We start from the raw sequence: 27149 nt of genomic DNA, 5'->3' as shown, positions 1-27149 counted from the left end.
ACAATTTAACATCTACACTATTCAAGGATGCTTCCACATAAGTTTCAGCTTTCCTGGTCCAGTGGTTCTTGAGAAGAAGATTTTTAAAGATTTGTTCTATATATTTCTATGTAAAACTTGGATTCCCTATTGTGGCCCCGCCCTACCCCCGGGGGTCATGATTTTAACAATTTAATATCTAAACTATTCAAGGATGCTTCCACATAAGTTTTAGCTTTCCTGGCCGAGTGGTTCTTGAGAAGAAGATTTTTAAAGATTTGTTGACAGTTCTATATATTTCTATGTAAAACTTGGATTCCCTTTGTGGCCCCGCCCAACCCCCGGGGGTCATGATTTTAACAATTTAATATCTACACTACCCAAGGATGCTTCCACATAAGTTTCAGCTTTCCTGGCCCAGTGGTTCTTGAGAAGAAGATTTTTTAGTGACCCCACCCTATTTTTGTGTTTTCTTGATTATCTCCCCTTGTAAGGACTTCGCCCTTCATTTTAACAATTTAAACTCCCTTTAACCTAAGGATGTTTTGTACTAAGTTTGGTTAAAATTGGTCCATTGGTTCTTGAGAAGAAGTCGAAAATGTGAAAAGTTTACAGACGGACGGACAGCTAGACAGACAGACAGACGGACGGACGGACGACGGACAAAATGTGATCAGAAAAGCTCACTTGAGCCTTCGGCTCAGGTGAGCTAAAAACTGTGACATTGACCTTAAAATTTGAGATTATTTGAAAATCAGCGTGGATGATGTTTTAGAGGTCCTTATTTGTTTTGCCCCCGAATTACCGGGGTATATTGATTCAATGGATTTTTCAGCTTGATTACTGTTCGTTACCTTCCTATTGCATGCCATAAATGATTTCTGGATTTACATTAAAAGTGTCTACACGTAAAAATATCAGAGGTTGGATTAGTTGTCACGAAAGGGTAAGCATATTTTGCATCCCTATTAAAATACTTTTACTTTAAAAAATCTTGTATAATCCTCTTATTCATATGCCTAAACAAAAACTTGACCATACAAGTGTTTCAATATTTCTGAATCTGGTAAAAATACACTTGCTTATTATTTGTATATTACTTGCTTCCTACATGAAGATTCTTACAATCACAGAAGATGTCTTTATATTTTTAAATTTACAATAAACTCAACATGGTCCAGCAGTAATGTCAGAGCCCTTACCTCGAATGTTCAATTTTTTGGAAGAAGCAAACTTGCCCATGATAAAAATGCTCTGTTTACTTCACACCGAGAGGAAAAAGATATTTTCAGGAAAATTGTTACTATAGAATCAACAGAGCCCCTCATTCTTTCAACACCAGAACTCCTTACCATAGAGGCATTATTGTATTTCTGCTAAATAATGCAATTCCACTCAACAGAGTCGTGCTTCAAAATCAAAAATCCGAACTAAGAAGCTATGTATCTTATAATTAAGAAGAGACATTCTACCTCATCAAAACCATGACATTAGATTTAATTTACTAAATATATTGTACCTGGGAGGGGGGGGGAGAAGATATTAAAAGAACATACATTTTTCAATATCTTATCTATAGATCCCTGCTCTAACATCAAAATCCTCAGCCAGGAGCAATAAAAATCTCAGTTTTGGAAGAAGCATTATTATGATTAATTATCATAACCATGCACTTAGTTTTAAACTCAGGAGCTGAATACATGATTTCCCAACAAATTATGCATAATCAAAAAAGCATCGCCTTAATACCACTTAAACCAGATCCCCTGGCATAGAGGGCAGGAAATGTACAATCCTGGGAGAGGAGCTATTTTCCATCATACGCATGCACTTTGTTTCTTGAATATCCACAAGAACAGAAGATTTTCAAGGAAATAATACACTTTCGGAATGTAAACCATATTGATCCCCCTCCCCCTTCAACATCAGAACCTCTGAACCTGAGGCCAGAACTTACACATTTTGGAACAAGCATCCATGTTCATCATAAACTCCCTAACTAGTTTGTCTGCTAAATATCCCGGGGGTAAAAACGATTTTTGTAGAAATTTTGCATTTTTACTACATGATTATAAGAGTCCCTTTTGACTCTAGAGTCCTTGACCCTAGGGCCATGAATGCCCCAAAACTTAGCTCTTATTACAAATATGTCAACAGTTTGTCTGCATGATCGCCGGAATGAAGAATTTCAAGATTTTTAAGGAAGTACTAATTTTGATGGTTTTTGCCCCATCCCTCAAGCCCCAAGAGGTAGGGACCATGGAATTCACAATTTTCATACTCTTTTATCCATTAAAGCTATATGTATATATCAAAATCGTCTAAAATTGGTTCGCAACGTGTTTGGGGTTCCTCATTCCATATTCCGCATATTCACACATGCGTACCTATTATAACATTTTAACATGGCTAAAGAAAAAAACTTCGATAATTTTAAAAGACTGAAAATACACATGTAGAGGAAAACAAAGTCGGTCCATGCCAATTTTCCGACCAAAATTTATCGATGAGAGATTGCCATGATCGTTAGTCGAGGAAGAAACGGGATCAATTAAATGGAACTGCCCTGAAAATAATTTTAACGTTTAATCGTATAATTTGATGATATCCATCTCGGGCCCCAATATAAAGAAACGTCAATATATGTACTTTAAATTATAACAAGCAAATTCAAAGAATTATGGTCCCCCGCTTTCGGTGTCTTTGTGGGTGAGATGTCATTTTTTATGACATATTATGTCAGATATGAACGCCCTATCAAATGTCATATCACCGAAGTTGATTTTTTTTTTAGATAAGGTCAATCATGAAGGTCAAGATCAAGGGGTAAAAAATCAAAGCATCCTCGGAAATATTTTGTCACAAGTAATGCACATGCCAAATATTCCCTATCAATATAAGGAACATGATGTGTTTGTGAAACACTGATGACCCGTATGGCAACAAATCAACGATTAAACTTTTCTTCAATGAAAAATTAAAAATATTATAACCCAAAGTAGGGTCTTATCACAAGAAATACGATTGAGAAATATGAAGTCCTATAACACCACCAGTTCAAAAGTTATGGCCAGGGATAAGTTCTTGAAATTTACGGCAAAGTCCAAGGTCAAAGGGTCAAAGTTATTTGTGTATTAAGAAAGGTCTCCTCACATGTATTACATATGTAAAGTATGAAAGCCCTAGCCCTAACAGTTCAAAAGTTATGACCAAGGTTAAAGTTTTTAAAGAGCAGGTCTTACTCCAAGGTCAAGGTCAAAGTTCTTGATATTCAATAAAAGGTCCTGTCACAAGGATTAAATATATCAAGTATGAAAGCACTAGCCCTTACCATTCAAATGTTATGGCCAAGGTTAAATTTTTTCATAAGTACAGAAATCTCCAAGGTCAAGTTCAAAATTCAAAGTTGTTTGTATCAAATGAATGTTCTTGCCACAGAGAATACATATGTGAATTATGAAAGTCCTATAATTTACTGTTCAAAAGTTATGGCCAAGGTCATAGCTTTTTAAAAAGTAGGTCAAACTCCAAGGTCAAGGACAAAAGGTCAAAGTTCTTGGTATCTAATGAAATGTCTTCTCACAAGGATTACATATGTGAAGTATGAAAGCCCTAGTTCTAACCGTTCAAAGATTATGTCCAAGGTTAAAGTTTTATCATAAGTACGGAAATCTCCAAGGTCAAAAGGTCAAACTTGTTGGAATCCAATGAAAGGTGTCACGGATTATCCGCGGGTTTATGTAACGTACGTTAACGTTATTGTTACGTCACAATACTGTACGTTATGTTTCTATAGTTTATAACAGAGTCTAAATAAACCACTATACGATCAAGACGCATTTCTATTCTTTCCACAACAATTTTGGTGCCGTGATCGACGGAATGTTTACATAATATACGCACAATGGAAGGAAGACTGAAAGCCGTACGGGCCGGTAACAGATCAGCGGTAACGAAACTTTTCGGACGATTTTTGGATTTGAAAGAAAATACAGCCAGTGAAGTAACGGAGGAAGTCGAAATAATTAGAAGATCTCGCAAAAAAGACAAATTCTACAAGAACTAAATGAACGAATATTAGACGCCTTATCTGAAGAGGACATAGAAGAAGAAATCACAAACACAGATGAGTATATGTACGAATTAGATTGCAAAATTAAGAAAACAGAAAAATTTACGGAAAAAGTTTCATGTGAAACTTTGAACGCCAGTGCTGAGTGTTTTGTACCCGCCTTAGAAATTCATGATAGTAACGTAAACACGTCAGCTGCAATTAACTCAAGTGAAACGGCATGTGAGAATATTTTAAACAATTTTCCTGCCTCTGATCTCAATGAACAAAGCAACCAGGTTTGGCAGAAAAATGTTTTGTCATTACCATCCAACCACGCAACGAATAATCATAGATTACCGAAGCTAAATCTTCCAGATTTTGACGGGGATATCTTACAATGGAATACGTTTTGGGATTCATTTGAATCAACAATTCACCGCAACCAAACTTTAACACCAATTCAAAAGTTTTCGTATCTCAAGGCTCAATTACGCGACGCAGCAGCACAAACCATTGCAGAATTTACTCTCACAAACGCAAATTACGAAACCGCCATAGACCTGCTCAAGGAACGATTTGGTCAACCGCAAAAAATCATCAATGCTCACATGAGAGCACTAATGGAACTGAATGCCCCCCGAAACGACGCCATCAGTTTAAGAAATTATGGAGACTGCTTGGAATCTCATGTCAGGAGTTTGGAGTGTCTAGGACAAAAACAAGAGATGTACGGAGCTTTACTTATTCCAGTCATAATCAACAAGCTACCAGCTGAAATCAGGAAAAACGTTGCACGTGAGTACGATGGTGACAACATTTCACTACACAATCTTCGTAAAGCTATCAGCAAAGAAGTCAAAATCCTTGAATCAGGCCAGATTGAAAACAGCGATCGATTCCACGCAACAGCAATGTTTCTTACCGGAGCCTCAAAGAAACAACGCCATGTTCATTATGGACAAAACCAGAAAACAAAAGAGTCAACTCCTTATATCGAAACAACAGAGATAAAGAGCCGCCCATGCATTTATTGTTGCACAAAGAATCACTTTCCAGGGGATTGTAAGAAAGTTACAGAAGTAAGTGCAAGATTCGACATCTTAAAACAGAAGAAATTGTGTTTCAACTGCTTAGGAAACCACCGCGCCACAGATTGTAAATCCCGCAACAGATGTAAAAAGTGCCAGAAGAAACATCACACAAGTATATGCGACATGAAACTAACGAGGGACGGAGACGAGCCAGAGCCCACCAGATCAACAAGTGTCAACATTGTAGGAACGAGCAAACCAAATACTACAGAAATGAACGTTGAACAACGACATAAAAGTGTTTTATGGAAATCAGCTTCCACTCCGATGAGTCGAAATGTGGACTCCATTCAAGAACGTAGCAAGCTGACTAACGAGATACAGCAACTTAAGTCAGAGCTGAAGACTAAGACAGAAAGGATGAACGCGTTGGAACAAGAAAATGGTACCCTGCTAGAGAGATTGTTACAATTCAACCAACAAAGAAATTTTCAGACTTGTGTGGAGAATGGGATGAAGGATATGATTGAACAGATGAATAAAATTGCGCACAAAAACGGACGTCTGCATAACGAGGTTCAGGAATTAAAGGACCAAGTTGTTAATATCAAAACCTACAGCACTCACTTGGAGCATCTTAACGCTAAAAACATCAGTCTTCAGTCACGATATGATTACGCCCAAAGGCAAATATGTGATCTAAATATCAAAGTACAGACAGTCACGTACAGTCACGATATGATTACGCCCAAAGGCAAATATGTGATCTAAATATCAAAGTACAGACACTTGAAAATCAGCTACAAACCTCACAGGGCCCCGTGGAAAGAAGGGAGAAAGATCACACGTTCGCCGTAAGGATCCGTGATGACACACGAAGGGAAGAAACTCAGATGACAGAAAAACGTACAGAGGTTGGGGAGAAGGAAAAAGAAAAATTTACACAAAGAATACATATATGAAATATGAAAGCCCTAGTCCTTACTGTTCAAAAGTTATGGCTAGAGTAAAAGTAATTTTTATGTAAAAGTGGGTCAATTTTTAAACTCCAAGGTCATAGTCAAAAGGTAAAATTTGGTGGTAGCCATGAAAGGTCTTGTCACAAGGAATACACATGTGAAATATAAAATCCACAGCGCCTCTCAATCAAAATCTATGGGCAAGGTTAAAGTTTATGTGACGGACGGACAGCTAGACAGACTGACGGACAGACGAATGAGATTTAATGTCCCCTCGCTTTCGCCAAAGCGGGGGACAAAAAATACAACTGAAATCAGAGTAAAAAAAAACCATGAAAAAAATACAACAACCAGTACTTTTGTTTTTATTTTTCTAATTACTGTATGTGAATTTTAAGCTTATTCAGAGAATTTGTGTCCCCCGCTTAAAGGTATAAAAGATTGGAATGATTGTATTTAAAAAAAAAAAAAGCTCAACGCTCCGTGCGAGGATCGAACCAAACAAATTTCTTTTCCATTGCACTGGTCGGGTAACGTATCTTCTAAGCCATCATCGCTACACATACAATCGACAATGTGGATTAAAGCACTGAATTCACACATGAGAATTTTTGGGAGAAAGTTCATTTTTTTGTAGTTCCTGTGTTTTTCCTCCATTTTTTAAACAATTTTTTTTATTCTTGGAATTTAAATACACACAAATAATGATTCTACGTAATTCATGGGAAGATGACCCACAGATAAAAAATGTTTATTGGAAAAATTTCTCATCTATAAGCCACTTTTCAAGTCATCTTTTAACAAATCAAAACTAAACATTGAGAAAATATTTCTCTTTCCTATTTCACAGGAACCCGATACATCATAAGAATGAAAAAAAAATCATGTTACAGATCAAAGAAATTTTCACTTATCAGGTACGCTCAAATTCCTGCCGAATACCAATCAAGAGCGCCCTTGTTCTTTCTGGGAAAATGAACGTGAAAAAGAATAGATTTTCTATCAGTATATTTCCCATTTTCTATCAGTATATTTCCCCTTCAAGTATTTGTTTTATTAAGTAATAAACTGTTGCATTGATTCTTTAAGAAATAATTATTGTCAAAAATTATTGCGCCCGAGTACTCTCAGTCTTTTGATGGATTTCTTAGTGGTTGTTGTTATTGGCTGCTAACTTCATTCTTGTATTTTGACAAGATGCTATATGCATCCGACTTAATAGTACATTGATTTGTCAGCATGGTATAGCTTCTGCACTACATACCAGTATTACAGAGGAAAGTGGGTTCATGATATAGGATATAGACAACATACTTAGTAATATATAAAATGGACTTAATGATGTAAAGACAAGCCTTCATTATATACATTAAATTTTCGTGGATTTCGTTGTTGGGTAGATCCACGAATTCAAATGTTCATTGAATTACGAAATATGACATTCATTTGTATAGGCAATGCTTTTGTCCACGAAATTACGTATCCTCGAAAACGTCTTTTTTACAAAATCCACGAAATTTGATGCCAACGAAAATTGATGAAACCACAGTAGGCAACATATTTTATTTAGTGGACTTAATGATATAAGAATAGACTACATAAAATATAAAGTGGACTCAATGATATGAAGAATTGACGACATATTATATAAAGTAGACTTAATGATGTAAAGAATTGACGACATATTATATAAACTGGACTTAATGATATGAAGAATTGACGACATATTATATACAGTGGACTTAATGATATGAAGAATTGACGACATATTATATAAAGTGGACTTAATGATATGAAGAATTGACGACATATTATATAAAGTGGACTTAATGATATGAAGAATTGACGACATATTATATTAAGGTCTGACGACATGTTCATCATATAGATGTTTTGTATCTCTTGGTATTGCATAATTTTTTTTCCTTCTTGTCATTCTCTTCTGATATCTATATTGTTTTCAAAATGTTGTTAAATATAAGTACACCAAAAATTGTGATATAGGTCATTCGCATGATTACCCATAATGGTCATATAAGAAATATGACCCCGTGGTATCTTGTCCAAATGCCTGGTAAGGTACCCTAATTTTTTGTGAGGAATATTGTTTAAGTACCAATACTTCAGTAACAAATTCTCAGGAAAAATCATATATTTTTGAGGAACATGTCGTGTGACCTTAAGTGGACTTAGAATATAAAGAATGGACGAAATATTATATAAAGTGGACTTAATGCTATGAAGAATTGACGACATATTGTATCAAGGTCATAAGCAATGTAGTTTGAACTTTATTGGGTTCTTCCCTGGAGTTGAAGAGTTCCACTAACAGAAGGACCCGTGTGCAATACTTTTAATGTCTATATATGGATTTGTACACCTCTTCTAAAACAATTTTTAATGAAAAAAAAATCTGGAATTTTAGTTTTGTAATTTTTGTGTATTTTTCTTTGAATAATGCAAATTTTTAACAATTTAATATCTTTTCAAAACCCCTGGTAATGCATGCTGATTTTTTGTCTAAGAACATGTAATGATATTGTAAGTGTAAATTTAGAATATCTTGAAAAATTATCAGTAAGTGAGGTACGTTGGGTATGTCCTTAAGTGGACTTACTGATATAAAGGTTAGAAGGACTTAATGTTATTTCGAACTGACACCATGATGCATATTTTGTACCCTTAAGACAGCTGTGGCGTTCCATACAGATCAACTTTATATTTAACGATAATATAACGGTCACTAATACTTGAAAAGAAATACTGTATCCATACGTTCTAAACAAGTTTCATTGAAAAGCCCAAAGCAAACCTTCATTGATGATTATTTGTAAACTACGTAAACATATATTTAACTTCATGTTTTAAGTCAAATTTATTCAGTGTAGAATCTTACCTATGTAAACACCAGTGTTGGAGCTGTCTAGTCTCTCTTGAGTAAAACCGCCGTCTTCGAGAGCCATGTGCACAGTTTCCATAACAAAATGTTGTTGTGGATCAATGACTTCAGCCTCCATATCGTTGATCCCAAAAAATCTATTGTCCCATTTATCATAACTGAAATCGAAATAAATATTTCTTACAGATTTATATCTAATATGTTTTACGGTGTGACCGTTGGGGCGAGCGCAGTTGTACCATCAAAAACACTTGAGATCAGCCACTTCGAACGTCAAGCCGCACGAGATATCTCGACTAGCTGTGACGTCATACGACGTCACAAAGCTAGTCGGAGCTTAAGGAGACAGCCGAGCGTCTGTTTGAAACTATAGAACTAGCGCAATTTTTGTCGAAAAACATTGCAGAGTTATTTCTTGTTTCTTTGAAAGATTTCTACAAACTGAAAGTCTGATATATGCTTTACGTTTTTATTTATTTATTTATTCGGCAATATTCGCGCAAAGGACATTGAGTAGTGCAGGAATTCTGGGAATGTTGCACAGAGAAATTTGGCTGACGTATGTACATATTTCAATCCGAATTTCCTCTGTTCTTACACGTAAGTCTATTGAGCTCGCTTCGCGAGCGTCGCTTCGCGACGCTCGCTGCGCTCGCTATTAAGAAAAATATTGTTGCTAGCGCTCTCGAGTGCTAGCAACTACGCTAATGCATATTTCTGGTAGACGCATGCTCGGCTTCACGGTCGGGCATTCTGGGAAATCTTCACGGTCTTGTAAAATTCTGTGTATGGATAGACTGTTCGATAACCATTTCGTTGTGTCATTAAATAACATTTGCCTTTTCTGTTTAATTCTTAGTTTGTTTATTTAATGTGTAACTGTAACAAACTAAATTTAATCCCTTAAGATACCCCTATTACTTGAATGTAAATATTGTTCGGGAAGTCACAGCCGATATAAGACCTGTTTGGCTTGTTGTGTTTAAGTAGCCGGGGCGGGTACTCAAATTGCATCAGGTATTTGAAAAATTTAATGCAATTTGTAAAATGTTTTCTTGTTTGAATCTTCACGTTTAGTATGGTTGGTTTATTATATTTTTCCCCAGGGTCCTATTTCCTCGGACATTCGTCCCGTTTCATAATTATCAGGTCTTGGGCGGGGTACTACAGCTAATTACATTGACAATAGCCAGTCGACAGCCCAGGGTGAGAGGGAGAGGCTTGCAATGTGTAATGGTTTTGCAGTTACAGCGGCAAGTGTGAGAAAGAGTGCGACAGAGTACGGCAGCCTGACGGACACCTCGGGACCAGAAATTCAAAGTTATGTGTTGATATTAAATAAATAATTCACCTTTTTGAAATATTATCAATTTAATCCAACGTTAATCCAGACGGCATTGTGAAAGTTTTAAAACACTCAAATATGTGTTATTTGTGAAATTATATTCAATTTGTTTTGTGAAAGAAAAATACATTTACCACAGGAAATTAAAAAAAAACAGACTCAAATCTTCAGCAAGGGTGAATGTGTACTACGTTTTAAAGGTTACTCTCCAGGACTGACGTGCTGGTGATAGACATTTCATTTCTATATTTTTAGGTCACCTGAGTCACTCAGGTGACCTATTGCTATCTGTTTTCGTCCGTCGACGTACGTCGTCAATCGGTCGTAAACTTTTGAACATTTTCAGCTTCTCTGCAACCACTGAACCAATTTCAACCAAATAGCACAAAGCATCTATGGGTGAAGGGAAACAAAAATTTTGAATTTCATGATCCCTGCCCCCCCCCCTGGGGCCTGGGGGGTGGGGCCAAAACCACTAAAATTAATGTAATCTTTAAAAATCTTCTTCCTTACTCCTGGACATCAAGCAGTCAAACTATTTGCATGATTGAAATCAGCATCGAGTCCTTTACCAAAATTGTGAAATTCATGGCCCTGGGGTAAGGAGTTCTTGTACTAGGGCGGGGCTAAATAGGTATATAGTGAAAATGCATGAATTCTTTGAAAATCTTCTTCTCTGCTCCTGGATATTAAATAAACAAACTAAGTACATAGTTATAATGAGCAAGAGTGCCTCTACCAAAATTGTGAATTTTATAGCCCAAGGGTCAGGGGTTCTGGTGTTAGGGCGGGACTCTATTGATTATATAGAGAAAATACATGAATTCTTTGAAAATCTTCTTCTCTGCTCCTGGGTATTGAATAAACTAAGTACATAGTTATAATGAGCAAGAGTGCCTCTACCAAAATTGTGAATTTTATGGCCCCAGGGTTAGGGGTTCTGGTGTTAGGGCGGGGCTCTATTGATCATATAGTGAAAATACATGAAATCTTTGAAAATCTTCTTCTCTGCTCCTGGGTATTGAATAAACTAACTAAGTACATAGTTATGATGAGCAAGAGTGCCTCTACCAAAATTGTGAATTTTATGGCCCCAGGGTCAGGGGTTCTGGTGTTAGAGCGGGGCTCTATTGATTATACAGTGAAACTACATGAATTCTTTGAAAATCTTTTTCTCTGCTCCTAGGTTTTATATAAACTAACTAAGTACATAGATATGATGAGCAAGAGTGCCTCTACCAAAATTGTGAATTTTATGGCCCCAGGGTTAAGGATTCTGGTGTATGGGCGGGGCTCTATTGATTATATAGTGAAAATGCATGAATTCTTTGAAGATCTTCTTCTCTGCTCCAGGGTATTAAATAAACTAACTAAGTACATAGTTATGATGAGCAGGAGTGCATCTACCAAAATTGTGAATTTTATGGCCCCAGGGTCAGGGATTCTGGTGTTAGGGCGGGGCTGTATTGATTATACATGTATAGTGAAAAAACATTAAATCTTTGAATATTTTCTTTTTTGCTCCTAGGTTTTAAGCAGATGAACTACCTACATATTTATGAGCAAGGGCCCTAATCTTCAAGAATTGTAAATTTCAAGGCCCCAGGGTCAGTTGTACCATAGAGGGGGGGGGGGCTGTACTTATACTGAAAATGAATGAATTGTTTGAAATGTGCTCCTTTGTATTAATCAAATATTTTTGAAAAGCAAGGACGCCTTTCCAAATTGTGTGCAATGTGTGGATTTAGGCCTAAGAGTCAAGGGTTCATGTGTGGTAGCGGCACTACTGGTTATTGCTGAATATTACTGATTAGTTGAAATGCATTTTTTGTTCCCCTAACCTGTCTACTATGGGTATTAGGTAACCAAACTAAGGAACTGCTAAGTGTATAGTTATGATGACCAAATTGTAAATGCTATAGCATCTGGCTTAAAACGTGGATCAAATTCAATCACTGGAAAGTTGTTGAATAATGCTCAGGTGACCTATAAGGCCCATGGGCCTCTTGTTTTAAATTGTTTTTGTTGTAAAAATTTACTTTTTTGTTTATTAAATTTTGTTAAAATTTCATTCGTTTTATTTCCTTAATTTATTCAAGTTCCTAAAGTGTATAACTCACATCTCAACAGTAACTTATATATATATATACACTTTAAAGTCAACTACACAACAAAAATTAAGGTCATTTATTTTTAAGATTATAGACATCTAGCGTGCGAGTTATACCACCTTTCTGGATAATAGCGTCAACCCAATAAAAAATCTCTTTTTATCTTTTTAAAGTTTGTTGGCAAGACACAATAAGCGATTGATGCAGTGCATCTCCACACTAATATAATTTCAATTCTATAAGATAACTTCATAAAAAAAATACAAGAGGCCTATGGGCCACATCGCTCACCTGAGAAGCTTTGACCATTCTGTTCTTTACCAGATTTCCGACATGTACAATGTAATACATATTGTGACCCCATCCTACCCCACTTATTATAATTTAGACAATTTGAAATCTACACTATCCCAGAATACTTCAACATAAGTTTCAGCTTTTCTGGCCCAGTGGTTCTTGAGAAGAAGATTTTCAAAGATTTTTCCTATATACTTTGATTCCCCATTGTGGCCCCACCCTACCCCTGGGGGTCATGATTAGAACAATTCAGAATCTACACTACCCCAGAATGCTTCCACATAAGTTTCAGCTTTTCTGGCATTGTGGCATTCTGGCATTCCCCATTGTGGCCCCATCCTACCCCCGGGGGTCATGATTTCAACAATTTAGAATCTAAACTACCCCAGGATGCTTCCACATAAGTTTAAGTTTTTCTGGCCCAGTAGTTCTTGAGAAGATTTTCAAAGATTTTCCCATATTTTTCTATGTAAAACTTTGATTCCCCATTGTGACCCTGCCCTACCCCCGGGGGTCATGATTTGAACAATTTAGAATCTACACTACCCTAGGATGCCTCCACATAAGTTTCAGCTTTTCTGACCTAGTGGTTCTTGAGAAGAAGATTTTTAATGACCCACCCTATTTTTGTCTTTTCTTGATTATCTCCCCTTGTGAGGGGACTTCGCCCTTCATTTTAGCAATTTAAATACTGCTTCATCCAAGGATGCTTTGTACCAAGTTTGGTCAAAATTGGTTCAGTGGTTCTTGAGAAGAATTCGAAAATGTGAAAAGTTTACAGACGGACGGACAGACAGCTAGACAGACAGACAGACGGACAGGCGGACGGACAGACGGATGGACGACGGACAATAAAACCTTCGACTCAGGTGAGCTAAAAATAATAGGTAAAAAGAAACCGAACAAATAGTTAGTGCATCACTTCGAATTATGCTTTGATAAAATGAGAGAGAAATATATAGTTACTATATATATATATATATATATATATATATATATATATATATATATATATATATATATATATATATATATATATATATATATATAGGTCTCTGGTGAAATGTTAAACAATTGTGTTGAACAAAATCTAAAAAAAAAAAAGGATCGAATATAATGTGGAAAGTATTCTGGCGGTGTCAGATTGATAGCATCATTCAAAAGCAAATGCAGAGAACTAAAAAAAAAAAGTATATATAAATGACAAAATAATTTTCAAAAATTATAATAGATCATTATAACTATTGTTAATACTTTTATGGTTTGTTTCAAAACATCTCTCACGATTTTTTCTCAAATGCGGTTTGTGGGGTGGGGAGTTAAGGTAACGGTATAACGACCGATGTCTCTGCACTCTGTGATCTATTTTGGTTTCCCCGACACATTTAAATTTCTATGTCAGCGTGAGTTTTTATCAGCCGATGAGCGCGGCCGGTAGAGGGTTCTAAACATTGTTGATCATGCACCTGACTGTACATTGTATATTGCGGACAGACAAGCCAGTCTAGTATTTTTATTGTCTACTCCAGCTGGTTATGTTATCGATATGTGAATAGCTGAGTGAAAAATTAATGTAAACATCACGCTTGTTTAAATGTCTAAACGAAATCAGGCTCCAAGACCATAACTGAGAACAGACTGAAGTCAAAATTTTAGTTTTTTAATATCTTTTGAGTTATATTTAATTAATTCACATAAAAAATTAGTCTAACATTTTAAATCAAACATATGATGAAAATTTTGTATCATTATCTTAATCAGATGTCATGTTGGTTTGAAATATTGACTTATTATCAGTGTTTATTGTCTTGGTGCCAGATCACGTGTGCTTTATGGAATGATTCATTGGTCCAGGCCCTTACCATGCACATCTATAAATTCCTTATTTTATTTTTAGTTTCATTTTCTTTATTTGATAATTTCGCTTTCTTTCTTTATTAATTTTATTTATTCAATAATTTCTTTTCTTTGTTTATTATTGGTTTGCGCTATTTCCAGAAAAATGAAGTTTCTAAACACGCATTTTATAATATTTAGGTGTAAAATGCGCTATGAATATATCAGTCGTGCAAATATATTAAAATTAAATATTATAGGATTATTGAACTTAAATTGGTGAATATTGGCACGAGTTGGCTGTACAAATGCACGAACTGCGAGCTCGTGCATTTGCACGGCTAACTCGAGCTCGTGCCAATATATTCACCAATTTAAGGACGTTCGATCCTGAGATTTTGAGCAAATTTTGGTCAGGTCCTTTATTTATAAAATTCTGCATCATTTTCAAGTTCTTATTTTAAACATTTAATCTGAATTCTACAGTGCAAATTTAGCTATATCCAATGAAAAAAACGCGATTAAATTCCATTCAAGTAGGATTAAGCTAGGGACTATATTTTGTGGCGGAAGGTTTTTTGACGAAAATGATCAGTTTTTCCATTTTGAACTATAACAGTAATGTTAATTTTGGATGCCTATTTTTCCAACCTGGTTGCACACAAAGCTGTTTTTGCAGTGAAATGTGTTATGCTGGTTCTGAAATATCTATTAAATTATTTCTTATGAATTCTATTTAAAAAAGTGTGACAAATATAGTCAATATATTCTGAAAATCCCGGAAAAAATTGAGCCAATTTTAACGTAAAATTGACAGTTTTTTTGTAAAATCTGAAAATTTACACCATATACCCCCACTTTTGATATTCTTTTCTAAATATTCAAGATAAATTTGACCTATTTGCTTAAAATCAGAAAAAGTTTAAGACATTAAAATAATTTTCTTGCTTATTAAAATTTCATTGCCGGAAAAATCACTTTTTATTAGTGCAGAAAGGTCAAATAATTGATTATGCGAAGCAATTTGAAACTTTTTCTTAGTCACGATTTTTAAGTGTCTTTTCTTAAACAAACTTAGAGGTCATTTTGTTTCATGCTTTAATCGGATAAAAATATTGGAGGGAAAACGTCAAAAATTTAATTTTTAATTAAGACACAAATTTCAGTGCAAGAAGGTCATACATGTATTAGATGTACTGTAGCGCCAAAAGAAGCGTATTGACCCCCATTTTTTGATTTGAATTTTAATTAAGCTATGTAGGTAGAAACTAAGAATATACATGGCAAAAAAAGTTTAAGACTTTAAATATCAGGATCGAACGTCGTTAAGTTCAATAACCCTATAATATTAACTTCAGATCTGCATGTGTCCAAGCCCTTTAAAGTTCTGGATACTTTAAAAAGATGGAAAGAAAGGGGCTTTTTTTAATTTATCTTAATAGAAATTTATAAATGTAATTCTTAAAGAAGGCAATACAGGGGCAGTACTTTTATCTATATCTAAAATCTTATCATAATGAATGTAATGTACCCTTTTTCAAAAATTTTTCATTGAAAAAAAATAACGAAAATCAATAAAAAGTAAAAACAATGATTGCTTACCTATGTATGAGTCCAGCTTTCCTAACATTGGTCTTCCGAGGGTTATCTGGATCGGGATCATAATAAGCATCAATATTAAACCTTTCTGGGGGTATATCTTGAACATGGTCTTCTCCATCGCGAAGAACTTTCCAGAACTCATCTATGTTTTCAGCTCCTGGAAACATACAACCAATGCCTACAACAGCAATGGCTGCTTCGTCTTCCATTGTCGAAACTGAAAGGAAAACGCTCTCTATCAAAAGTTGTTTGTTAAATCACACTTATAAATACCATTGGTTGAAAACAGTATGATTAACATCTTCTGAGCATTGCTAAGTTAGCTCCGCCCATTTACGCAACAAATTATGTATATTAAGTATAGTGTATGATAGACCTAGATTTTCGTGTTATTATGGACAGACACGGTACTACCTTCTTGAATTTGGCCATCATTTAAGGTGCAATTTTCGCCTGATTCGGGGAAAATACTCAAAGCAATCCAATGAATTGCCCTGCAAGAGTTATATAATGAAATCCATCTTAAAACCAACTCTTTGAGATACAAGCTATGGTATAAATGTTGATTTTTATTTTTTAAAATCGATATTGGAAAGATAACGCTAATTGTATATGGATATATTAAATTTTATGCCCCCGTAATCGATGTTTCGGGGTATATCGTTTTTGCCGTATCCGTCCGTCTGTCTGTCTACCTTTCTGTTCGTCCGCAAAAACTTTAACCTTGCCCATAACTTTTTTGGAGCTATGACTTTCATATTTCACAAGTGTATTTCTTGTGACAAGACCTTTCTTTAGGTACCACCAAATTTGACCTTGACCTTGTACTTTAACCCACTTTTACACAAAAATTCCAAACTTTTACTTTGGTCATAACTTTTAAACGGTAGATACTAGGACTCTCATACTTCACATATTCATCCTTTGTGTCAAGAACTTTTATTGGATACCATTAACTTTGATATTTTAACCTTGACCTTGGAGATTTCTGTACTTATGAGAAAACTTGAAACTAGGCCATACCATTTGAATGGTTAAAGCTAGGGCTTTCATACTTCATATATGTAATCCTTTGACATTAGTCCTTTCTAGAGAAACCAACAACTTGGACCCTTTGACCTTGTAGTTTGATATACCGTTCAAAAACTTATCCTTGGCCATAACTTTTGAACAGGTGTTTCCAGGGCTTTCATATTTTTCACAATTGTATTTCTTGTGTGAAGAACTTACTTTGGGTACCAATTTTCAGATAAGTATGGTAGTAAATATTTGTTTCATATTAACTCATATTTTAAATTTTTTTGTGAATTATTTTTATTATCTTTTTGTTTACCATATAATTTTTTTTTCACCTAATGATTAGACATATAATAGTCATATACATGTATCTGAGAAGTAAGCAACGCTTCATAATTCAAACTTTTTTCCCACTTGAATCTGATATTCTTTCTGATGAAAATCAATGTTGGAATTTTTAAAGTGAAATTTAGAGCAGAGAGCAGCTTATTTATAAAATTTAAAATACATGTATAAAGATGTATTTGTGCTACAAACAAATGTTGAAAGTATGTACTCATGTTGGGTTGCCCAATACATTGAGCATGTATAATAAAGATCTATAGCTATTCGGTTTTTGAATTTACTGGTTAATAGCAAAAAAAAATGTATTTTCAAGTCCAACGTCAGCTTTAACCCGTTAAGTCTTACTTGACATACTTTTATTTCGAAGAAATATTATATTTTATCACGATTTTAAGAATGTTTTGTTATTTAGCCAAGAATCCAGGAGTGCAGGAAAACATTATTTTGGCAATGGTAATAGGTTGAACCAATTCCATGATTAGATCCATCATCAACGTTTCGGTTTCTTATCCACAAGATATAACAAAATAATTGGTGCAAAGCATCAAATCGGCCGCAAACAAAATTCAGCTTTTCAAAAAGTATTTTCACAATTTTAAAAGCACCCATGCAAGGAAAACACAAAATATTTAAAGCTGAGATAGCGATCATTTTTATTTCAGATTGTCTTCAAAGCAAAATAAATAATTTTTTAAAATTCAGTATAAAAATTTAATTGAATTTGCCCATCAAATAGATTTGTCGATGTACTAAAGTCAATGATAAATGTTAAAGATTTTAATATTGTCATCAAAATGAAGATGAAGCCTCTCAAGGTGAACCACGTACTGATACCCTGGATTTTTGTAAATTCTCAATTTTCTGACGAGAAATGATAATAAAATTGAAACTAATAAAAACAAATGATAAAATTTAAGGCAAGTTTTAAAACATTTTACTCGTGATTTTACACATGTTATCATTCATGACTTATTTTATTGAACTAATAAAAAAAAATGACGTCTCATTTCCCCATGTGCACTTTCTAACACAACCAGAAATAGATCGGCCGCTGCGGTCGATAAAAAAATACAAGTAGGTTGAATGTTTTTATAACCTAGTTCAAAAGTCTTGTGAGTTGTGTAGCGAATTCGAAAGTGCTACGTTTAATTCACAGGACAAGTACAATTGCAGACAAAATTATATGTACATTTATGAGGATAATATCAATTCTACATAACAAATATTTTAAAGAAAAAATTCAAATAAACATTTATTTTAGAGAATAACAAGTATTCATGTATCTCAACAGTACACGCAAGCTGACAGTATGCATAACAGACTATAAATATATAGAGCTCAAGGACGGCATAATTAAGTTATATAAGAATATCATTGTATGTTTCGAAACTGCCGGAATACCCAGAGAAGTACATGATTCTGTGAAATTATTATCTAATTAACTTTTATTTGAGTGTCGCTTAAGTATGTCTGACATTCAACGGCCAATGAAAGAGGACAACTTTATTGTAAACAAGAAAAAGGAAGTGATGACAAAAAAATGTTTCAATATTCGCACGTTTACAAGTCCTCAGTCTTGAGTAGGTACTTTCTCAGTCTTGAATAAGGCTTAACAAAATTAATAAAAAGAATAAAAAATTAGGACATAAAAATAGAACAAGAAGTTTAATACGCAGAAATGTAAATGAAGGCTGTATCACTGAAATTCCCGGTTTTTTGGCATAATGTGCCAATGAATCATGCAAGGGGGTATTTTTTAATATGGAAGAGGAATGAATACAATCTTGATCATAGCAAATCAGCGTAATCTAGATAGAATTTAACAAACAGTTCAATAGCAAACACACAGGATGAAGTACATTGTACATTTGTCATGTATACATACTTTGTGTGCATCTTCGAAAGTAATTTTCATAAAAATAAGCTGTTTGGGGGGGGGGGGGGGGGGGGGGGGGGGGGAAGAGGCTTTTGGTTAAAGGATACTAAATACGCCTTGCGATTTGCTGCACACGTTTAGTTATTACTCGCTGAGAAGGTCAGTATCAAAAGCAGTGCAATTCCAAATCCCCATGTAATAAAAATTCGTATAAATTTATAATGTGTCATTACTAACATAATTAATTAATGTCACGATTTGTTTTTATTTCAAGTAGAGTAAATGAGACCATTTGCATGGTCCTTTCACTCATGCCTACATGCATATGATAATTCAATATTTTATAAACGTTAGAACTGGCAGATGAAAATGGTTATTTAAAAAATTCTATAAAGTACCAATAACTCAAAATGTAAAAGTAATAATATTTAAATTTGTAAAGTGTTTATCTATGGTGTCCGGATAGGGCCATTTGCATTAGCGCGACATCGCTTTCAAATAAACGAGACATCGCGCTAACACAACTTTGCACAACACGCCGTCGCGCTAACACACAACACGCCGTCGCGCCAACGCAACATTGCACAACACGCCATCGCACTAACACACAACACGCTGTCGCGCTAACATAACTTTGCACAACGCACCGTCGCGCTCACACACAACACACTATGGTGTCCGGATAGGGCCATTTGCGTTAGCGCGACATCGCGTACAGATAAACGCGCCGTCGCGCTAACACACAACACGCTGTCGCGCTAACGCAACTTTGCACAACGCGCCGTCGCGCTAAAACACAACGCGCCACAGCGTGTTGTGCAATGTTGTGTTAGCGAGACAGCGTGTTGTGTGTTAGCGAGACGGCGCGTTGTGTGTTAGCGCGACGGCGCGTTGTGCAAAGTTGTGTTAGCGCGACAGCGTGTTGTGCAAAGTTGTGTTAGCGCGACGGCGTGTTGTGTGTTAGCGCGACGGCGCGTTGTGCAAAGTTGCGACGGCGTGTTTTGCAAAGTTGCGTTAGCGCGACGGTGTGTTATGGTGTCCGGATAGGGCCATTTGCGTTAGCGCGACATCGCGTTCAGATAAACGCGCCGTCGCGCTAACACACAACGCACTGTCGTGCTAACACAACTTTGCACAACGCGCCGTCGCGCTAACACACAACAAGCCGTCACGCTAACGCACTGCAAAGTTGCGTTAGCGCGACGGCGTGTTGTGCAAAGTTGTGTTAGCGCGACGGCGTTTTGTGCAAAGTTGTGTTAGCGCGACGGTGTGTTGTGCGTAAGCGTGACGGCACGTTGTGTGTTAGCGCGACGGCGCGTTGTGCAAAGTTGTGTTAGCGCGACAGCGTGTTGTGCAAAGTTGTGTTAGCGCGACGGCAGGTTGTGTGTTAGCGCGACGGCGCGTTGTGCAAAGTTGTGTTAGCGCGACGGCGTGTTGTGCAAAGTTGCGTTGGCGCGACGGCGTGTTGTGTGTTAGCGCGACAGCGTGTTGTGTGTTAGCGCGATGTCTCGTTTATCTGAACGCGATGTCGCAAATGGCCCTATCCAGACACCATATTTATCGGTGATAAAACCCCTTTTATCAGGTTATTCAGCACACGATTGAATATTGAGTTGATAGAAAATTAAAAAAGAGGCCCATCGGCAATATTGCTCACCTGAGTAACTTTGGCCACGCTGTTCTTAACCAGATTCCGCCTTATAATACCTTTTGTGACCTCAACTTACATGTATCCCCAGGTCCTATATATTTCAGTGCGAAACTTAAAATCCCTATATTGTGGCCCTGTCCTACCCACGGGGTCATGATTTGGGAAAAAAAAGATTTTTAAACATTTTTTCCCCATATATCTCAATGTAAAACTTGAATTCCCTATTGAGGTCTAGTCCTATCCCTGGGGTCATGACTTAGACAATTTAGAATCTACACTTCCCCAGGATGCTTCCACATAAATTTCAGCTTTTCTCGCCCAGTGGTTTTTGAAGATATTTTAAAAACCCCATCCTACTTTAGTCTTTTCTTGATAATCTCGGAGCCCCTTTCATAAGGGCTTGGTCTTTCATTTTAACATTTTTTAACTTCCCTTCACTCAGGGATGCTTTGTGCCAAGTCTGCTTTAAACTGGCACAGTTGTTCTTGAGAAGAAGTTGAAAATGTGAAAAAGTTTACAGACGGACGGACAGCTAGACTGACGAACGATTGACAATGGGTGATCAGAAAATCTCACAGGGCTGAGCTTTCAACTCAGGTGAGCTAAAAAAAAACCTGATCAGAACACGGCCTACACGTGTAGGATAGAAGTGAGAATTTTTCTAAGGGGAATCGTACTTCAATTAAAAGGCAATTTATAATTTTAATGAATGAACCACTGCGAAGACCATTCAATGAAACATTTGTTGATTATATGCTGTTTAACGCCCCTCTCTCAAATTTTACTCATATGCAGATGCCTATGGAACGCCAAATTAACATATAAAATATTCGTACCTATCTTCAAATAATTGCACCTATCTTCAAATCAATTGTACCTATCTTTAAATCAATTGTACCTATCTTCAAATGAATTAGAGATAGGTACAATTCAAATATACATGTACCTATCTTTAATAGAATTGAAGATAGGTGTAATTCCATGAAAGATAGGTATAATTCATTTGTATCTAGGTATAAATATTTAGATATAGGTTTAATTATTTACACCTATCTTTAATTCAATTGTACCTATCATTCATTCATTCAATTGTATCTATATATCTTCAATTCATTTGAAGATAGTTACAATTATTTGAAGGTAAGTGCAATTATTTGAAGATAGGTACAAAAATTTGAACCCCTACATGGTATATGTTAATTTGGCATTCCGTAGATGCCACCATTTGATGGTGGGGAGCTGCAATTTTTGTCCTATCCATTTAGCAGTGGGGATGTAATTCGTTCCTGCACCTACTCAGAAACGACACAGGACCTCGGTCTCATCTGAAGCACCTGTCTCCGCGTCCAACAATGGGATTCCAACCCACGACATAAGGATCAAGTCCTTACTCCGTGACTCTAACAGGGACGTAGCAACAGGGGGGGGGGCCTGCCCCCCTCCCCCACTTTTTTCCCCATCATTACATTTACTATTAAAGCTACATTTACTATTAAAACTACTAAAAGTCTTTTGAAAGGCTGGTTGCCCCCCCCCCCCCACTTCTTACCATATTATATATAAAATACATGGTTACTGTCTTGAAATATAAGCGATATTTGGGCGAGGGTAAGAAAACGTGATAGAGGGCGAGGCTTGCCGAGCCCTCTTACGTTTTCGACCCGAGCCCAAATATCGCTTATATTTCAAGACAGTTATCATGTATTTTGTTTATCCTGCAACAAAATTTTACATTTGAACGTCCAAAACAAGCTATTTCCGACAGATTTAGGCACATCTCTGCAGTTGAAACTATGACGCCATGGCGTAAACATTGCAGAATACGTGACGTCACAATGCTTTTAGAACGTCGGAATACATGCACGAGGCTTTATTAGGGCAGTGACCGGATAAAGCTTTGGTTTATTAGGTTACCTTTATTAGGTCAATGCAAGGGGTAGTTGCAGGATAAAATGATATGAAGGATATGTAGTATTGTACGGAAAAAAAATGTAAGTGAAAGGAAGTTAGCTCTGAAAGTTGGCCTTGAAAAAAAGTTAGCCACACTTCCTTTACTTTTTTTTTTTTGCTTGTCAACTTTTTTTAGGTAAGTAAAAAAAAAATTCTCTGGTTGCCCCCCCCCCACCACTTTCTAAAACGATGCTACGTGCCTGTCTAAAACAGACAGTCACACTCGTGCCACAGCGCCACATGCATGGGCGACAAAAAATTTAAAAAAAAAACAATCCCGTTCAGAATATATTATCGATAATTAATTTTTAAAAATGTGAAAGTTTCCCGAAAAGAATCAGAGAACGGGAATTCACTCCAATTAATGATTTTAAAAATCGAACACATTTCAAATGTCTGCAACCAGGCAGTTATTAAACACCTACGCAGATTACTCGCGTCAAAATTTGGATTGAAACATCCTAGAGCTGAAACACCCTAGAGTCGACATTAAATGAATGACTTCGCTGCAGCCAATCGCTTTCCAGGATGACCGAAAAAGAAACAAGGAATCAGCGGTTATAAATATATTGTCATACGATGTCAATAACTCAGTCCTTACATCTATAAACGGTGAGTAATGACAAATAAATAGGTTTTGTTGTTGTTTTCTTCGATTTCATATAGGAACTTGGTCACTGTCAGTGCAATATGGATAATTCATTACGACATGTCTTAAGCAACAATATTTTTAAAGGTGGAAATTTTGGCGGTTAAAGTCCGTGTCAGGATGGTTCATTTGAGTATTTCTTTTACCGTATTTTTAAAGAAACTCACTGATGTTAGAGACTACTGCATGAGTTATGCTAAAATTATCGTATGACGTGTTAGTTTTGAACAATGTTATAAATTATTTACAAACAAGATGTGTTTGTGAAACACTATGCGCCCTGTGGCAACAAATCTTTTAAAAAAAGCTATTTTAGCATATATATCCCAGTCAAGGTCATTGACCTTGGAATCATTTGAAAGAAATTGATTAGTAAAGTATGCCGGATACCAAGTATGAAGTCTCTACCTCTTGTGGCTCAAAAGTTATGGCAAGGTTTCGAAAAAACTATTTTTAGCATAAAGGTCACATGGTCATTGACCTTGGTGTCATTTGAAAGAAATTAATTAGTGGAGTATGCATACTAAATACAGTCTCTATCTTCTATGGTTCGAAAGTTATGGCAAAGGTACGAAAAAACTTTCTTTAGGATATAGGTCATAGTAAAGGTCACAAGGTCATTGGCCTTGATGTCATTTGAAAGGGTTTAATAAGAGGAGTATGCAAACCTAATATGAAGTCTCTATCTTTCATGGTTCAAAAGTTATCATGGTTATGGCGAAGGTTAAAGTTTGCAGATAAAAAGCTATTTTTAGCATATATGTCACAGTCAAGGTCACAAGGTCATTTACCTTGGTGTCATTTGAAAGAGCATAATTGGTGGTGTATGCATACCAAAAATGAAGTCTCTATCTCTCATGGTTTAAAAAGTTATGGCTAAGGATAAAGTTTGCAGACAAACAAATAAACTAACAAACAAACGGACAAACAGACAGACAGGACAAAAACAATATACGCCCTGGATCTATCGATCCGGGCGCATAAAAAGGCATATTTGACTACATACAGTTATGGAATGGGTACGAGGGAAATTGCAAATTTATGGTTCCCCGAGGAAGGATTTTGGAAACTTCACCACCTCAGGAAATATTTTCCTGCCGAAGGGAACCATAAATTTACTATTTCTCAAGTTCCTATTCCATAACTGTTTTATTATATTGAAACAATCATATTAAGCGATTTAATTTTTTTTAAAAATTAGGCCTAGAAAAAAAATATGTTTGTTTCTGCTTTCAGGCTGAAAAAATATAGGGTAGGTAGGAAGGCAATTTTTTTTTTTTTTGAAAAATTTTTGTTTTTGCCTCTTTAATCAAAACATGTATAGAAAAAATATTAATGACAAAAGAAATGGTGTTTTCAAGCATTTCTGTGACTTAAACTTATAATAGAAAGGTTAAAAGCTTGCAAAGTTGGAGACTCTAATTCCCTGGGTGAAATCTTGCACTTCCTGGGACAAAAGCATTAAAAAAAATTTTAGGGTCGGCACTATAAATTAGGGTCGGTCGGGAAAGCGGAAACAAACATATTTTTTTTCTAGGCCTTACCAGATATTCAGACATTTAAAAAACTTTGTAGAGGCATAATTACAAATGCATGCAGTGTAACAGATAGTATATGATAAGTAATGCATCGTGTCCCAGTGACTATGGCGCAACTGTCAATATTTTTGATGGGCCATTTTGAAAATGAATGGGCCATCAATATAACCTAAAGGGCCATCTTAAGAAATAACAAAGTGACAAAACAAATATGAAATACGAGAGAAAACACGTTTTTAATTTACCAAATCTAATTTTTTATTTATTTAATGCAGCAAATTCAAAGGACCTCACATAGAATATGATTGACCCGTATTTTATGTTGAAATTACGATTACGATAGTTTTGGAAATTAATTAGGGAACAACTCTACCATACAAATGAATGAAGTAATGTTCCCAATGTAATAGTTACATTGCTAATACATGTAACATGACATCAAAGACTCAAGATTCCTTGAACGCTCCGTCTACTGAACGCTTTGATTGGCTAAAATTACTCATAAGTATTCATGAGGGAGTTAGTCCCAGGGAGTAGCTCTGATTTTCAAGGGAGTAGTCTTCAGATGAGAGCAATAGTCTCCTCTCGACAGTTTTATGGTATTAATTTTATATAGAGTAATTATATTAGAGGTATTACTGTATTATACAATTATTTAATGCCTGAGCAGTCAATAGACCAGAATATTTTTCCCGAGGTGCAGGGAACAACTCAGTGTGTTCTATTGCCCGAGGCCAGCGGCCGAGGGCAATAGAACACACTGAGCTGTTCCCTGCACCGAGGGAAAAATTTTCTTGTCTATTGACTGTTCAGGCATTAAATAATTGTTTTATTACCTAATTTTATTTTCCGTATTAAGTGTTCACAATTGTATATTCAGTACAGAAGGTTCCCTTACCGTATTGTAAATTTATACCTAGATTTGGTGCATCTGTAATATTAATTAAAGATTGATTGTATAGACTATTGTTTTCATTCCTCTCGAAAAATTTTCACTCATATGGAGACGCCACCACTTGCTGGTGGAGAGGGACCTTTTTCGTGCCAGCAGTGCACCTACTGCAACACGTGACCTCGGTTAATAGGTCTCACCCGAAGAACCGGTCTCCACGTCCCAATTTGTATTTATTAAAGTAACTCTCATTAAAAAAAATATCTGACAATTGAAATCACCCAATTTTTAAAACCAATGTCGAAAGATCAAATAAGATGATTGTTTACCGTGTCGATATGTCTGTGCAGTGTTAAAACAACTAAATTTGAAACCCGGATTTTTTTTTTTTTCTGAAATACGTTGCCGGTCAATAGAACGTGCAGTCTATTGACTGGTCAATAGATCGCCAGTCAATAGATCGGTTTGAAAGATAAGAAAAAGTTCAAATACATACAGAATAGATGAAAATATTGAATTTATAATAAAATAACAAAATTCATTTGATTAGGTAATAAAATAAATTATACTTTAGCATTTGTTTTTAGTATACATGTATCACCAGTCTAGTCGAACCCTGAAACTGGGGTATACCCCCAAACGAGGGTTTTCCGTCACCTGATGCAATGGGCAAGAACAGTTACTCTTGCTGTATCAAATATAAACAAACTTACCTATATCATCTATCTTAAAAGAAAAAAAGACCGGTAATATTTTTATTTCTGCAATAAATTGGTAAAATTTCAACAGAAAAAAATCAACAGGTTAAGTTTTCCATAATTTGAATTTATAATGAGAAATAACGAAATATTTTCTGACATTTCATGAAATAATTTATGAATTTTTGTATGCCGTTTCAGTTATTATTTTATGAAATTATGGACTTTGAATCACAAGGAAAAATATTCTCAGAATGAGGAAAATATGAATTTTGAATCTAGATTTATATAAGATAAAATGTATTCATGTTTTCTCCCAAACAATTGCATTTTTAGCTCAGAGCTTTTCTGATCACATTTTGTCTGTAGTCCGTCTGTCTGTCTGTAAACTTTTCACATTTTCGACTTCTTCTCAAGAAC

General features: G+C 35.7%; 1 protein-coding gene across 1 annotated transcript in view; it reads right to left on the bottom strand.

Annotated features, from left to right (window-relative positions):
• Window positions 1-16298, bottom strand: part of LOC134257884 (uncharacterized) — a 32135-nt gene extending 15837 nt beyond the window's left edge. Inside the window, exons 1-2 of the mRNA XM_062740462.1 lie at window positions 16114-16298; window positions 8920-9080 (exon numbers count right to left, since the gene is read on the bottom strand). Coding sequence (XP_062596446.1) covers window positions 8920-9080; window positions 16114-16280 — 328 coding nt within the window. The 5' untranslated portion in view covers window positions 16281-16298. The remainder of the gene's footprint in view (window positions 1-8919; window positions 9081-16113) is intronic.
• Window positions 16299-27149: the final 10851 nt, after the last annotated feature.

This window comes from Saccostrea cucullata, unplaced genomic scaffold (assembly GCF_032062105.1).
Source record: "Saccostrea cucullata isolate Sc308-1 unplaced genomic scaffold, CSIRO_AGI_Scuc_v1 ctg2831, whole genome shotgun sequence".
NCBI lineage: Eukaryota > Metazoa > Mollusca > Bivalvia > Ostreida > Ostreidae > Saccostrea > Saccostrea cuccullata.
Note: the sequence above shows the minus strand (reverse complement) of the source record. Positions and strands in the feature narration are given on the sequence as shown.